The 16,016-nt window shown below is 38.2% G+C and overlaps 1 protein-coding gene across 3 annotated transcripts in view; it reads right to left on the bottom strand.

Moving 5' to 3' along the window:
* The window catches only part of SERPINI1 (serpin family I member 1), a 38,743-nt gene continuing 26,188 nt past the window's right edge, over positions 3,462 to 16,016 (bottom strand). For all 3 annotated transcript variants that reach the window (XM_021395551.1, XM_021395552.1, XM_021395553.1), the window contains exons 6-9: positions 12,552 to 12,649; positions 6,790 to 6,876; positions 5,470 to 5,559; positions 3,462 to 4,149 (exon numbers count right to left, since the gene is read on the bottom strand). In XM_021395551.1, the coding sequence (XP_021251226.1) occupies positions 4,073 to 4,149; positions 5,470 to 5,559; positions 6,790 to 6,876; positions 12,552 to 12,649 (352 nt within the window). In that variant the 3' untranslated portion in view covers positions 3,462 to 4,072. The remainder of the gene's footprint in view (positions 4,150 to 5,469; positions 5,560 to 6,789; positions 6,877 to 12,551; positions 12,650 to 16,016) is intronic.

The raw sequence follows: 16,016 nt of genomic DNA, 5'->3' as shown, positions 1-16,016 counted from the left end.
TTCTGAAAAATAGCCTTCTCCGTTGCTTTTTGAAGTCACTTGTCAGGGAACTGTCATAATGTAATCTCTATTCTTCTCATTCACGGAAGGAAGCATATTTTAACCAAGTGTTATCAAGGCTAAGAGAGCCCAAATTAACTTGTCCTAAAGCTATTTCTCAGGGCACTACAAATAAATCTACTAACAAATTGATGTATCTAGAAAATGCATGTAAAGCCATACAGAAGCAGCATATGAAGGAGCTCCTCAAATGAGGGTTGTGACTCCTCTTCAGGGCTCTCCATACTGATGAGGCTAGCTGGCTGGTGAGCTTTGCTACTACCCAACATGCTGAACACCAATATCCCTTTGTTTCCCCAGGACCCTCTGCGTTTATCTGTCTACTTAAACTTACCTTGTGAATTCTGTGCAATGGCTCTAGAAACAAGAATACAATGCCAGGAATCCCAAGACTAGAAACAATGGATTTAATCCAGCAATCAGTTACCAAGAAGCAGGAGAAAGTTCAACAGAACAGTTGTTACTCCTCCAATTCCTATTCTCAGGCACCTGTGTCTAATTACGTCCTCAAACATACAAGCAATTCACAGTTTTTGCCAAAGCCTACATGCTACCAACTCTTACTCAGGACACTCAGCTTCTCAATATTCCCCTAGGATTACTGCCCTACAAGAAAGTACTTCTTGGCTTCTTAGGATAGAGTGACATCTTGTGGTTTCTTCTGTCCATCATTGGGAAATTAGCAGCAGGACCATTGAGTAACTTTTTCTGTTTCTGGTATAACACTAAGATCTTGAGTGCTATCTTACTCCATTCAGTCCCACAGAAGCCCAGTTTCATGCTTGGGCATCCCCATAACACCGTGGTAGGGCAAATCACATTCAAAACGTGAAACATAGTCCCTACTGGAATTCAACTACAGACTTTGATGTTATATTAAATAAAAAGCACATAGCATCTAATAGAAAAATCACAGCCAGAAACTGACTGGCTTCCACGAAAAAGTACAGGTGTGTTTGTCCTACGCAAAAATTTGCCATTTTCAATAACATTCTAGTTCCTTCTGTGAATCTGAACAGCTGGTTGTGTTTTGGTTAAATTTTTAAAAACAAACAAGTACTTCAAACAAGACTCTGGAAAGACAGTGAAAATTAGTGCTTAGAAGAACAACATTAAAATTCTATTGTGTAGAACATGTCAAGTTTTTGTTTGAATGAAGTACTAATCCAGAAAAATGCTTGCTGCTCAAGATCCCACACTTAAAAGACCTTATCACTTAAGTCAGTCAGCTTCAAGTCACAGCACCATTACTAAAAGGATTAGCAAGGCAAGTACTTTCTTCAACTGAAGCTCTGAAAAGCATTTCCAGCAGCACTCTGGGAGATGAATACAAGATGGAGAGAGGATGGCAGCATTAGGGAACTTGCATCTTGTGCTTGAACTGTCTGCATCACAGAAGGATTTCAGTAGACACTCGCATCATGGGTCACTTACACAGCACAACCATAGAGTTCCAGAATTTATTTTCTGATATAACCCCCCAACACAAAATACAAAGCTTTTTTCAAAGGACTACACACCTAAACTCGCATATGGGACACTAACAATTTCCCCTTACCGTAAAAACACTAGGACAAAAATAACTGTTGCTAGTTTTGTCTCAGAAGCAATAGTATCTTGGAAAAGAATATACAAAAACCTAGATTAAAACCACAATGGAACATTATGTGTCTCAATAAACTGGTAACAATACTTAAGATATCAATGAAAATATAGTTTGAGCGCTGCATTCTATGCGGTATACAAACATAATTTGGTAATAAACCCATTCATACTATAAAAAAAGATATTTAATTTCAAAAAACAGTAAATAACTATTTTGCTAGAACTAGGCAAATATGAAACGAAATAGCTAGTGTTTGCACTTCTGTTTCTGCTTGCTTTCTAATACGCCCATTGAGGCAATTATCCAGTTCTCAGATTGAGACTTGGCATAGGAAACTCATTCCAACTAGTACCTACATTCAGTCTAACTGCTAGGGCTGTACATGCACTTGCCTGATATCCTTCTGACTGGCAGTTGTCCTTCCATAATTCCTCAGCTTTAGTTCAAGTCTATCTTCAAAGTCTTTCCCTTGGTAAGGAGCACCTACACTGCAAGAAACTAGGGCAAAGAACACAAAATTGGCCAGGAATAACTTTCAGTGAACTAGGAATAAACTTATTTGAGAGTTATCCGCTTTTCCCTTGACTTTCTACCTCAATAAGCACCTCAAAAACTGGCTAAGAAGTGTGTAACAGTGTGAAACTTGGGCTCCTGATAAGGTTAAAAACATTTGAGATCCTTGGCATACATGTTACTTTTCGATGCATTAAATGATTCCTCATAAATCACCTGAATATGTAGAACCAGCCCTTCTGTAACCGTGTCAAAGAAGCTGGATTTACCCACACTGAGGCTAGTTCTCCATTTTGGTAAAAGCAGTCCTGCTCCTACTTTGGAAGCAAAAGAAATGCTAAGCATGATACATACTTTTTTTTAACTGTAACGTATTAAGATTAGTTTAAATTTCAATACAAAAAATCTAAGAATCAAGACTAATATACACTAGGGGTAATAGGAAACTACAATACTTGAAGTACTACCAAGGAGCTTCATTTTTCCTCCTGCAATAGCTCCAAACAGTTCAAGGAGGCAAGGCTCAATATGTGCTCAAACGCCCTTTCTCTGAGGCACCATAACCAGCCTCCACAGTGATCATTCACCACTTTGTAGTCTGTCCTGTAAGATTTGTACCCAGGGGATAAGAGTGAACAATGTGTCAAATCTGGCAAGTTCTCCTTGCATGAATACCTTTGTTAGCAGTATCTAGTCTGTTCTGTACTGAATGCATACCAGAGAAGTCCTTTAGTAGAAGTTACAATTGCCAATATGTATTTGCTCCCGTGGGAATGCAAAAGACCAAACTTGTATTGACTCAAGCCCCACTTACCTAGAAGTCTGTACTTAATATCTGTTTCAAAAGAGCTCCTCCACCCTTTCTTCCCCCCTATTCTTACCTTTATGAATAATTTCCATTCATCTTATGTTTTGCACAGTGAGGGACAAAACTACATGCCTGTCTGGTGATAACTTGAAAATGGAAGTTACAAGTAATTCACAGGGTAACATTACTTGTAGTATATGTCATTCTCCTCTGTCTGTTAATACTCAAAAAGGGAACAAGAAGGATTATGTCATTCCTTTTGACACTTATGATCTAAACACATTCAGACACTTAAAATTAAGAAAATAAATGTTTTTTGCATTTTAGTTTAAGATCATTCTAAATCACCGAATTGAGATACTGCAAAGCTCGGGTTCAAGTAGAACAACTACTTTTGGGGAGAAAAATGTTCACACGAGGTGACTGTTCAACTATTTTAATTTGGACATACACAGCTATTCTACACTGACTAGCTTGAAATAGTCATGCGATCAAATTTTATTGGTATCAACACTTACGGAAGGTGAACCACGGAGTTGCATGCAGGAGCATTCATAAAAGCAGCATTTTAGAATCACGCGGTGGAGTTTACATAGTCTACACCACAGTTCTCAGACAGAATCCATTAGGTTTAGTTTCTTCCATTAACTTTGAGACAGCACATTGCAGTCTGTTTACTATTACAAGATTACATTTTCCAGATGTAGTTCAACTGTAAATCATGACGGTTTGTCATTTGAGTACTCAGAGCTGAACACATTCTGCTCCTGTCTCATCGATCCAGTAAGTCTTTGCACTGTAAACAATTCACGAGTTATGGATTTGCAAGATTTTTACTTTACAATTCACTAGAACAAGAAACAGTTGTTGACACGTACACAGTTTTATTTTAAGGACACAGCAATCACAATAACAAAAACAGAACCATTATTTTAATACTGTGAACTTTTCCTCTGGAAACTGACTTGCACATAGATCTGAAAGCATTTTAAACAATCTCTTGGGGGGAAAATACACAGCAAACCTTAAATATATTAACTTCAAACTTGATGTGCTTTTTTCCTCATTTTGGTAGCTGGCAGTAGTTAAAGCTCTTCAAAGTCATGGCCACTCGTATTCATCGCTTCAGGGTGCATTACCCTCCCCATGAATAACACAGTACCTGTGACAAAAGGAAGGAAAGGAGTGAAGATGTCATCAGAACTGAAAGGAAATGCTGAAGTTAAAAGCTGATGAATACTGAGTTATTTTCCATGTGGTAAAGAATTTTTATAGGAATTTATGTGTTAGAATTCGGTACCCGTGAAATTGTATGGATCAGCAACACTAGAGAATAAGGACTTCTTTGTATTCAGACCTAATACACTACACAGCCAAGAACAATGGACACTGTCTGCATTTCAGAACCCTTCAGCTTGTTCTAAAGGCTTGATTCACAACCCACCACAAATCTAAACAGAGGTTCACCTTAATTCCAGTAGTTCAGGTGAAGGCTCACGGAAATACTGCCACTGATGTAGAATCAGAGCTCTCTAGACTGGTGGGGTTTCAAAGCACGCAGCTAGCCTATCTGAAGTCAGAGCTTAACTGAACCAGACTTCCTCCATCTCGTCATACCCTCACCGGCCTGAGAAGGGGAATAACATTCCTCACAGAATTAAAAATGAGCATCGAAAGCCATACCAATCGGTGATTATTACTAGATTCTTGTTCATTGATTTATTCCACACTGTGCAACTTACAATAAGGAATTCTCTATGCAAATACTACTCCCCCCAGGCTATTTAATCATCATTTCTAGCTTTCATGCTTACGTATTTCTATACCTGTTTAAAACTAGTAACCAGTTACAAGCACTTAGGATATCCTGGTGAATAAGGATAACCATTACAATTTTCCTTCACCTGTTTGTAGAACAGTTAAGATGCTGGAACACAGAACCCTCTGATGCTCAGTGGCTGTACAGTACTGTTTTGCAACCCAGCCACATCCACATCATTAAGACAAATATGAAACTAAGAAATTACTTAATCATTGCCCATTTTGCAAGTGCTGTTCTCATCCCTTGCCTGCCACAGAACACTTCAGGAGTACACCAGAATTATTCACAGCTGTAATATCTGTCCATTATGCAAATCACTCGGTACTGGGAACACAGCTTATTGGTCTCAGTACAAGTGCCAAGTGCTTATGGAGTACAATAATTATGGTCGGTCAGGGGAGTAACACTACATTTTGATGAAAAGGGTGAGTTTTTCTTTCTCATATTCGTAATCACAGGATGAGTACTACTCAGGATTACATCAGATTTTGGTGTCTTGCTTGAAGAAACACTGAGGGGACATAGAAAGTGTCAGCCTTTTTATGTTTATTTCAAAATCAATCAAGAAAGGTTTATAACACAAAGAATTTGTTCAAAATATGCATTTTTCTTTCATACCCGACAATGCACCGCGCAAAGTGTGAGGAGTGAAAGTCTCACCTGTTCTTCTGTTTCTGACCAGGAAGAAAAAAGGATGATCAACTATAACTTGGGGATACAGTACTGCCATTCTGCTAATGGCTATCATTCCTAAAGGATAAAGAACAGGAAGCTTAAGTATTACCATACATTCTCTCCAGATCTAACGAAACATACTCGAAGCTCGTGAACAAACACTGACGTCCCACACTCCAGCACTTGAGGTAACCAAGAAGTAGCATGAACAATCTAACCAAAAATCAAAGAGGCCTACAGAGTAGCAGCATGTTTATTTATGCTTTACGAATAATTAAAAGTAGAGCAATTAAAAGTGGAGTGGTACAATTTCCCAGGCCAAGGAAGCAGCTTATAAGATGCAGAAACTTAAAAGCAATTATGAATTCTGCTTCCATGTAGAATAAGATGCATTATGCTACACAGTACTGCCGGCCTCTTTTAACAGCTTCAAGCCTTCATTTGACAGGAAAAGGTAACTCATAACAGATACAGAGTATGCAACAATTAAACGGGCTGATGTTGCAGGTTTTAGCTCCACTTGAGTCTTTAAAAAAGCAGAGGTTAAGGGTAAAATTAAGTAGGAGTCAGGTAGGGTTTGGCTCTTCATTATTTTTATTCGGCAACACATGGATTTCTCCAGGGCATTATTTCCCAGTGTTTCATTTAGTTTTACAGTTTCACTGCACAGACAATAAAAACCGATGCATGCCAGCAATCCCTGTCCATATTAATGCTACAATCCAAGCTAGTTACTGGTATTTACGAGCAAGGAAGTCATTTATCCTTTCCTCCAGCACAAGTAGAGGCAAGTAGAAATCAGCTAATGATACAAAACATTAGTTATTTTCAGGAAAACTACGTGATAACCAGCTCAATCAACCATCTGGCCACCTAACATCAATACTGGCAACTTAGGTTTTCCATTTAACACTTCTAATCTTGCTTCTCTAAATGAGCTTATAAAAATGCAATTGCATCAACTCTGCTCCTAACCATTCTGGATCAAATGCTTTTGACCACTCTCAACTAGTACATCAAAATTTAGGAGCACTTAAGCTCTATGAAGAACAAACTGCAGTTTGTACCTGCCTGACGCTCAGAAGCAAAACAAGGAAGATTTTCCACAGGATCCTCAAAACTCTGTGAAACACACCACATTAAGGAAGTGTTACAGAAGTTTCCCCTAATTCTGTTCTGAAAACCAGTTTAGATGCTGAGCTGCCCTCGTGCTACACATTAGATTCCCAGCTTCTCAGCATAACTGTTATGATATTAATTAACATAGAATAACATCTGATTTCATTCTGTTTTTCGGTCAAGTACCTGAGGCAGCAGCAGCTTCTGATCCTTCCTCATTAACTTCTAGGAAAGCCTTATGAAGTGCCTTTGCAAGGAAAAGTTCTTTGTTATCTGGAGAGGAAAAAAATATATATTTCATGAAGTTCTACAGTAAGAGTGAAACACTGAAGAAAACAGTCAAACACCTTAGTGCTATCACCCAACTTCTATACCACATCAGAAAAGGTAAGAGCTTTGTGCATAGGACTTGCACAAAAGTAGGTTCTACCAACGCATCTAATAGCACCAGTTACCACGTTCAAGGTTGTACTGCTCTTTATATATACACAATGTATGCATTAGAATAGCATGGCACTATCTAGAGCATCAGTATAGTAGCCATTATCTCCCTTCAGTTTCTTTTAAACACATTTACTGCCATAAAAACCACCACAGAACTGAGTTATTTTCAGTCTTGTTTTCCATTTTTCTTCCCCCGTTTTCTAATTTAGGTCCAAGCCCACACTTGCTTGAGTGAGCGGATGCTCCACTACTTTTCTTCATCATTTAAGCGATCAGACCAGACTGCAGAAAGCAATGCATAGCATTATTTAATCAGTTTGACTAAGTTTCATCAGTAAGATATAATGAGGATTAGATAGACATTTATTGTACCTGCATAAAATCCACAGTAATGACAAAGCACAACTAGCAGTTAGAAAGGAATAAAAGCTCTCTCAACAGGAAGTTACCCAACCATGAAAATCTAATCTAACCACCCCACTGAGACAGCTTTACTTTTCTGCATTTCTGATCCTTAACAAAATGTTCAATGCCAAAACTGCAGCTGAAGGCTGAGTAAAGAGGGAAAGCTTAGGACTTCTTTTTTTTCCAATTGTCATCTGTAACTGCAGCCGTCAGTTCGAATACAAACAAACCAAAGCCACAAGAGACAACAGTTTAAGACGCCTCTCCCCAGGTCTCACTACTGCTATATGCACTCAAAACCAAACCACACCTCATAGTTCACCTGCTGACTTTAAATCTCACCAGCAGAAGCCCTAAATGATTCCCTTTGGAACCATGTGTAGTAAACCATAGCAGACTACTAAATACTAGAAATCCTAGGCATCAGACCCAAGCTTTCAGCAGTGTTACTTTGAGAGCCAGGATAAAACTTCTACTGTTTAAGAACATAGGACATGCAGCATTCATTTATCTTGAAAAATGAGCACAATTCCCACAGCTTTTTTCTCCTTCTCTATCAACAAAAATGCCACCAGAAAACACAATGTTATCAGCACTTCTAAACCTCAAGTGTTGTCTATTAAAATAGCTGGATAAGCGGTATAATCAAGCGTTAAATAGTCACCTTCTAAAGCTCTCATTCTTAAGAATGAATTAAGACTCAAGTTTCCAAAAAAGTATTTGGCACCAAACCTAGGACACGCAAGATCATTTACAGAAGTGATTGCGTACAGAAGATACACAAAGCCAGAAAGGGTGACAGACCCATGCAAACCCAATTCCAATTGCGTGTCTAGCATTGCATGTGCTGACTTTGTAAACTTGTCATGTTATCAGGGTTCCTGCTAAGTTTAATGGTCAGTTCTGCACATTTCTTCGTTCCAGGTAGCTGTGTTCTGCTATTTTCGCTTGAGACCAATTCAAAGCTCTGTGAGCACTTGAGCTACATATGACAAAACAGAAGAAAACAAGAACTTGGCAACCTTAAGCTTTGAAACAGCATTTTTCTGGTATCTTAAACACAGTTAAATATTTACTATTAAAACTTTCCACTTATCCTAATTACGCCCTTCAATCATGATTTTTATCACAGTACTTCAGCCTGCTCCCGTGACCTGTAATATTCACAGCAATACTCCCTGTTTTAATCCTGCATGTTCAATTCTGCATAGCATGGCATTACGTTACTCTGAAGTATATTTCTAGCCAGAACACTCAGCACCTTAAGAGATCAGTCTCCATCTAATGAGCTTATTGACTATTATGAGATCGGGTCCTAACGCAGCCAACACAAATATTACTAACATCTACCATCAGCTATAAAAATGAGCTAAGTCGTAAATGTATTCTGGATCTAAGTATAGAAAATAAGATATTCTTGACAGGAATACAAGAAGTGCACCACAAAAGAAGAGATGAAATATCTCCAGCTACAGTATTATTGTTACTTCAGTACAAAACAAGTCTCACAGATGAAAACTACAGCATAGCTTACTCCCTGGAGTAAAATATCCTCTCATTGAGCACGTGCTTTATGTATTAAACCAAGTTTTTGAGCCACAGAATGTATAGGAAGTCTTCAGTCAATGTAGTGTGGATAGTTCCAATTGCGCTGAAGCATTTTTTTTTTTTTAATCCCAGTCTCATCACCTCAAACCATATCCAAATAAGTGTGTGGTTAAGTTTTCCATAAGAGCACCTTTATCTGGTTTCAGTTTCTTACCTTTCACTCTGATGGATATCTTTGTCCTTGGATGGCAAAAATAGCAATTTCACATCCCAGTTTCCTTTTTCTAGACTATTTGTTTTATATTGCTGCTATTACATCCCTCCTTGAATTGAGTTTGATTCCTTATGGGGGGCAGGGACAACACTAGGTGACATTATCCTTCTCTTTGCTGTATTTTGTGATTGTCAAGAGGCTGCATAAATTCAACGTCACACACAACATACTTGACTTTCCCTTCAAAAGTGGAAGAGATTAAGCTTACCTGAACCTTTTTTTCTAGTAGCTTCTCTGAAACCAGATTTTCTAAGGAGGCAATGTGTTCCGTTAACTATTACTCAGAAAAGCCCCATGGAGATTTGGTACAATAGTTTAGGCTTTCTGCAAGACCCTAGCCTAGATAGCCATTAATGCGTAGGTGTGATCTGAGGCTTATTTCTAACGTACATGACTCTGTTAGCATCACATTTCATTTGTCACTGCACTCCATATGCTTGCAAACTCCTACTCAGAGCTGCCAAATGGTTGCTCTGCAAGTCTCGTTTTAAAGAAAAGCATGCAAGTTTATTGGCTTTCCTACCTTAGGTCGCCCCAGAAAAACTATACCTACCTCAGTCAAGACTGAAGTACTATTTACTGAGATGGTGCTCTTCCAATCACTTAATATTGTGAAATCAGTCATTAAAAACACCTCACAGCTCACTGAAACATAGGTCACCTTTATCTTAAGAGCAGTCGCCAGTTAAGGCATTCTACAACAGCAAAAAAAATACTACCATCATTTCAAAGAGAAGCTGACCTTTAGCACAGCAGTCTGAAACTAGCTGAAATTCTAAGTAGTGTCAAGGTACTCAAACTCCAAGTTTGGGTAATTCATCAAGTCCCGAACTCCAGAAATTCTTTCAAAAAAAAATTTTTTTTTTAACAAATTTCAAGTTTGATTATTTTGAACGCAAGGTAGAATCAGAGATGGAAATAACATCCGCTAAAGTTCTTTTTTTTTATACTGAAAGTGAGTCAAACACTCACAACCAGGTCGCCAAATCAAAATGTCCTCCTACTCACCTCCACAAGTTGACGATTTCTGCAAGAGAGCTACATCTGAAGCAAGCATCTAGATGAACACTTAATCTTTGGTTGCTCACAGTCCAGACATCTTGAGAGGTAAAACTGACTCATCCGGTTCTATTTTTCCAATTGAGTATAAAAAGTAAAAAACTAAATATGGAAAATTCTGTAATCCTCCAATTTCATTTATATCCATTAAACCCATAGAGTTTGACTGAAGTCAACAGTCTGTGCCTGGATCTGATTACAGGATTAGGGCTGTTGAAATCACAGAAGACTTTCCTTGACAACAATCCAAAGGCAACAGCAACAGGAGAAGGAGAGGTTTTTAAAACAGAATTTCTCAGAAGTCTCCTTATTTTCTTCTTAAGTTAGCAGTATTCAGCAAAACTTCTCATTCAAATGTCTGGATTTAAAGTTTTCATGTAATTGCAGAATTCTCAGAGTGCTAACACTGAGCTGCACATAAGCTAATGGCCTCAGCTTCCTTGCTACCTGACATACTACTCTGGCATTTGTGAAAGCAAGCTTTAAACATGCCTTTATCTTTTTTGTTCCTTTTTCCTCTCTCCTCATTTTATGAGGTAAAAATTAGAAGTAGGAAAAGTTGTCTGTATTTTAATTACCTGAAATTTTATCTCCATAGCATGAGTAGCGTTTTTCATTGAAGACAGTACTTCAATAATATTTTCTTATCCTTAGTTTATGAAATACCTGCTTCCTGGCAGCACATGCTCTCTTAAAAGAAGAGAATGCTACAGTAAAACTATCAAGTTTTATGTATATACACCATTTTATATTTAAACAACAAGCTTTTCTTTAAATGGCAGAGTTAACTCACTCATGCAAAACATGACATTTTGATTTTATACAGTACAGTTGTCAAAAATACTAAACTTAAAACAATCGCATGGATTAAAACAAACGAGTTCCAATCTTCCAGCTAACCTCAACTACAGAATTACTCACCAATGTTTAGGCATACTTCAAATAAAATGAAATAAGAACCAAGCGTTGCCCTTGGGGTTCAACTTGCCCTATGCATTTTCCATTCTCCTTGGTTCTTTTCCTCTAGCAAATATTTTTTGGTACATAGAGAAGTTACTGTAAAGCTTACTTTTCTTTAGAGCAGCAGAGAAATTGGAAACATTTTTCTTCTGAAAATTAAGGAAGCATTATTCATTTATGCAAATTCTTTTCACATTAGCTAATTCCAGCTTTCCTTACAGTTTTACAGGAAAAGTAAAAGCAGTAAAATAGCAGAATAGGCTACACGATAACCTATTAACAATGTTCCTAACATAGCAAAAATGAAAAGGATGTAATTCTAAATGCTTCAGCCGCAAGTTTTATACTTCATTACTACTACCTCGAACAAGATACACCAGCACGATTGCTTCCAGGAACAGACAATTAGGAATTACTTCTCATCAGCTAAGCAAGACTCTGGCTGATTAGACAGTAACCCACAGAGTAGAAGCGTAACACAGAGCGTAAGTACATAAGCATAAATTACAAGAACATCAGTCATCCCACACTGGTAACACGTTTCTAGATAGAGAATATTCCCGTCTGTCACACCACAGGTCTAGACAGACCGTGCTAAATATACTGCCCACATGAGTACTTTCCTTACACACAAGAACTTGAGCAACAGCAACTCAGATACCATTTGTGACACTTTCAAACATTTTAGGAGGTATTAAAAGCTTAAATACCTCCTTTCCACCTGAAAAGAAGTATTAGACATTTGAACTTCAGAATTAAACTGTTCACTATGTACTGAAATGGACAAGCAGCACACGTATTTCCATCTCAGAACCCTTTCCTGTTACACTTACATACAGAAAGTATCAGTCTGGGGAGATAACCAATAATACAAGCATTTAATGCTCTTAATGCCATGAAGAAATGGCCTCTGGAGAAGAAAGATGACAACTACCTCGGCGCGTAAATCTCATTTGCTATTAAGGCACAGAAGCCACACATTGCTCTAACACGGACCTGCCTCTTGCACATTTCTAAGATCCAGTTCTAAAACTCAACAACTACTTCCCAGGTCAAAAATACTCCCTCCCATTCCAATGGGTTGCTTACCCATCTCAGTTGCTCCGACAAAGAACCACCCTGCATCACAAAAAACATCCCAGAAGATCAGAAGTGCTAGCAGGTTTTATTATTATTATTTTTTTAAATAAAAACACACTGGAGATCTTACTGGTGATCCTCAAGTGGATGATTTTAGTACTCTCATGTCTCTCCTTACCAGACATCGCAGTGAGGTCAGCACTACGGCTGAACACTTCCGTAATTCCAAGACCTTTCATTACATCTTTCAGATCAATTTCTTGTTCTACCGTGAACCTGGAAAATGAAAGAAAAATGCATGAGAACTAATGTAAGTAGTTCTTACTAGAGGATTAAAACTCCCAGGTAATGACAACTGAAATTGAGACAACATGAAATACAAAATTCAGTAACAGCTGTACAGCACAGCAACGCTTCCCGTAAAAGTGCTTACACTAATTAGTTTACTATTTTCACAGCCAAAATGTTTTCTAATGCAGGATGAATTAAAGGCATGCTAGTAGTACGTGCAATCCCTAACTCTGCGTATAGAAGCCTTGGCAGCTTGAAAAGGGATAATCTGGACATCAAAAGACAATCGGCTAAGAGTCGAGTGACTCTTCCTCACAAAACACATTCATAACGATTTGTGATGGAATATATATTAGTCATTATCCAGAGAAGAATTTTATGCAAGTTAAAATAAGATCTGGAGACAGCTCGGGACTGACAAATCACTGGCAGCTTCAGAAGTGGTCACATACCCTGTCCAAATGAATTCTAGTCTATGCCTGGAATAAAACAGGAGAACTGCTGCTTGTGATTTTTCTGTTTTGGCAGTTCTCAAAAGAATCAGAAGAGACTAAAGATTCACATACTGGAAGAAGTTCCTCATCGTGTTCTGGTATGAAATGCATCAGTATGGTAGCATTCTTAAAGAAATAGAAGGCTTTATAGAATCATAGAATTCTCGGAGTTGGAAGACACCTTTAAAGGTCATCCAGTCCAACTCCCCTGCAATCAACGGGACATCCACAGCTAGATCAGGTTGTTCAGAGCCTGGTCCAGCTTGGCTGTGAAAGTCTCCGGCAACTGGGCATCCACCACATCCCTGGGCAACCTGTTCCAGCGCCTTACCACCATTACTGTTAAAGACTTTTTCCTTACAGCCGACCTAAATCTACCCTGCTATCCTTTACCTTGACGATTGTCCACAATTATGACAATCCAGAATTTAAGTTTGTACAGAGCTTCAAATGTATCGAGTCATCTTCTAGTTCAGACTGTTAAGACAAGAAAAAAGACGGCTTCATCTTGCATGAGGCTGCATAACTCTTCTCAAATGCTGAGTTTTTAGTAGAGTCTCTAGGTGCTCAGGATCCACGAAATCAAGAGGATTTGAGTACACTTTCCAGTTATACAGCAAAAGTGTAACTACAGCCTAGTGTGACTCATCCCAAAGGCTGTAATTTCAAGGCTTACTAAAAGTTCTGAGTGAGAAAAAGCAAGAAATGCCCAATTCTCAGTTTGGATCCAATATATTACACTCTGCAGAACAAGCAGCAAAGCAATGGCTCCAGTTGAGAAATCAACTATTTCTTGCTTAGAAGACAGGCCTTAAGGATCTGAACTGCAATTTCAGCCCAGTAAACAACCCATAATACAAAGCTGCCAGCTGACATAAGTTCCAACTTTTCAGATGGAATTTCAGCAAGGTTGTCCCGAGGTGCTAGAACTAGCTTGCATAATTCAATAGCCTGAAAATAAAACGACGAGAAAATCCCACAGTACCACTGTTCTGACCAGGCAGATCAAGGTAGATTATGGTTCTCTCTGGCAAGGTCCTTCTACGAGGGCTAAATATAGGCTGCAGATGTTGGCTACATGCGTATTGCAACAGTGCACAGCTTTGTTCCTCTTCTGTGATCGTATCTCAAGAACCGGGAGATCTGACCTCATCAGAAGGGGACTCAAAAAAGCAAGTAAAAAAAGAAGGTTTGCTTTCTTGAGAGAAAGACAACTTTCAGAGAAAGAAGGTTCTTTCAACATTATCTGAAACAGGAAGGTCAATGTAGAAAGCCAAGCATACTGGGACAGTCTTCAAGGGGTGATCTGCAGACTATAGCGACGTCATTAGATAGTAGCTTCTCCCGCGTTCAAATAAATTGTTATAGAGTTTTGTAAATTAGATTCATGGCCTGTTTCAATTCTATGAAGAAATTGGATTAGAATGTTGATTGTTTTAGTCTGGGCTAAGCTGCAAACAGATTTGAAAATGAAAGTGAAAAAGTATAATTTAACAATTCTGTACAAATTCCTCCATTGCTGTTAAGAAGAGTAATTTGCACAAAGATAATGCAAACAGAAATTATAGCGTTGTGATTAACTCTGCTTTCAAGCTAGTGTTCCAGCCCTATTACAGTGTAGAAAATGTTCACTTCATAATTTGATAGCATCTTTCAGGATATAAAAAATTAATTTTATTCCACTGCTGTTTTCAGTTTCTCAGTGGACAGAGCCTGCAGGCCACATTTCATAACATGCCTTCCTGAGTCAGAGCATAAAATATTTATGAAGTTTTTATTTAGAGCACTGATAAAATCCTGCAGATCCCCTCCGAATCTCTAATGGAAATCCAACACCTTGGGAGCATGCAATTATTCTTTCTAATTTTTATAAGGAAATTGCACTATTACTGTGCGGTATTTCAAGTTCACGAGAGCTCTCATAACTGGAAAACGCTGAAAGTAATCAGAACCTAGTTGTACCTGTTTTGCCTTTGCTTAACCTCAATTCCAAAAGCATTTAACAATCTTCTGGAGGTTCTCAGATGAGAGTGACAGGCATGAAAACTAGCCTAAGGTAAGAATTGTTGGGTACAGAATAAATAAGCAAATTATATGACCACACAAAAACACAGCCTCAACTCAGCCACAAACTTGTGTCCGAAATTCTAGCTACAGAGGACCCTGGAGTCTCTGCTTTAGGTTAAGAACGAACAAGCAAAACCCAAAACTGCCTACATAAACTTAAGTCCAGTATCATTAATACAATTCCAACAATACTCATGTATTTAACTTTAGATACTTTAACTTCCTATATTAAGAAACTTAATTTTCATAGATTCTCGACGATTGAGAGACCTCTGGATTCTGTGCATCGCATGCAGGGGAGAAAAAGAGATATCTAGCACCAGCACAAATCACATGAAAACAAGAACCATTTCAGTGACTGGAAGGGTTCACTGTGGTTTATTTTCTTCTGCTGCCTTGTGCTGTAGCACAGCACCACAGAAAGTTCAATAAGTACATAAGCGTGTACCATATTGTTATATAAACAGTCTAATGAAATTAACGAACTCACCATGAATCCTTAGAAGACCATTATGATGCAACCACACATTAGCAACATTTAGTAGTAAACAAGTATATGCACACAAACATTTAGAGGCAGATGAAACAACTCTAGGGAAGGTAACAGGGCATTTGAGTAAATATACCTCTGAGCATATACAGCTTATATCTACAAATAAACCAATTTTACTGCTCCTCTAATGAAAACGAGTTCAACCCTTGTAACATCTAAGAAAGAGATATTGATTGAAATTACCTCTCAACACTCAACTATTTGTATCTACATACACACACACACACACCATTAAAAC

The sequence above is a fragment of the Numida meleagris genome, chromosome 4 (assembly GCF_002078875.1).
Source record: "Numida meleagris isolate 19003 breed g44 Domestic line chromosome 4, NumMel1.0, whole genome shotgun sequence".
NCBI lineage: Eukaryota > Metazoa > Chordata > Aves > Galliformes > Numididae > Numida > Numida meleagris.
Note: the sequence above shows the minus strand (reverse complement) of the source record. Positions and strands in the feature narration are given on the sequence as shown.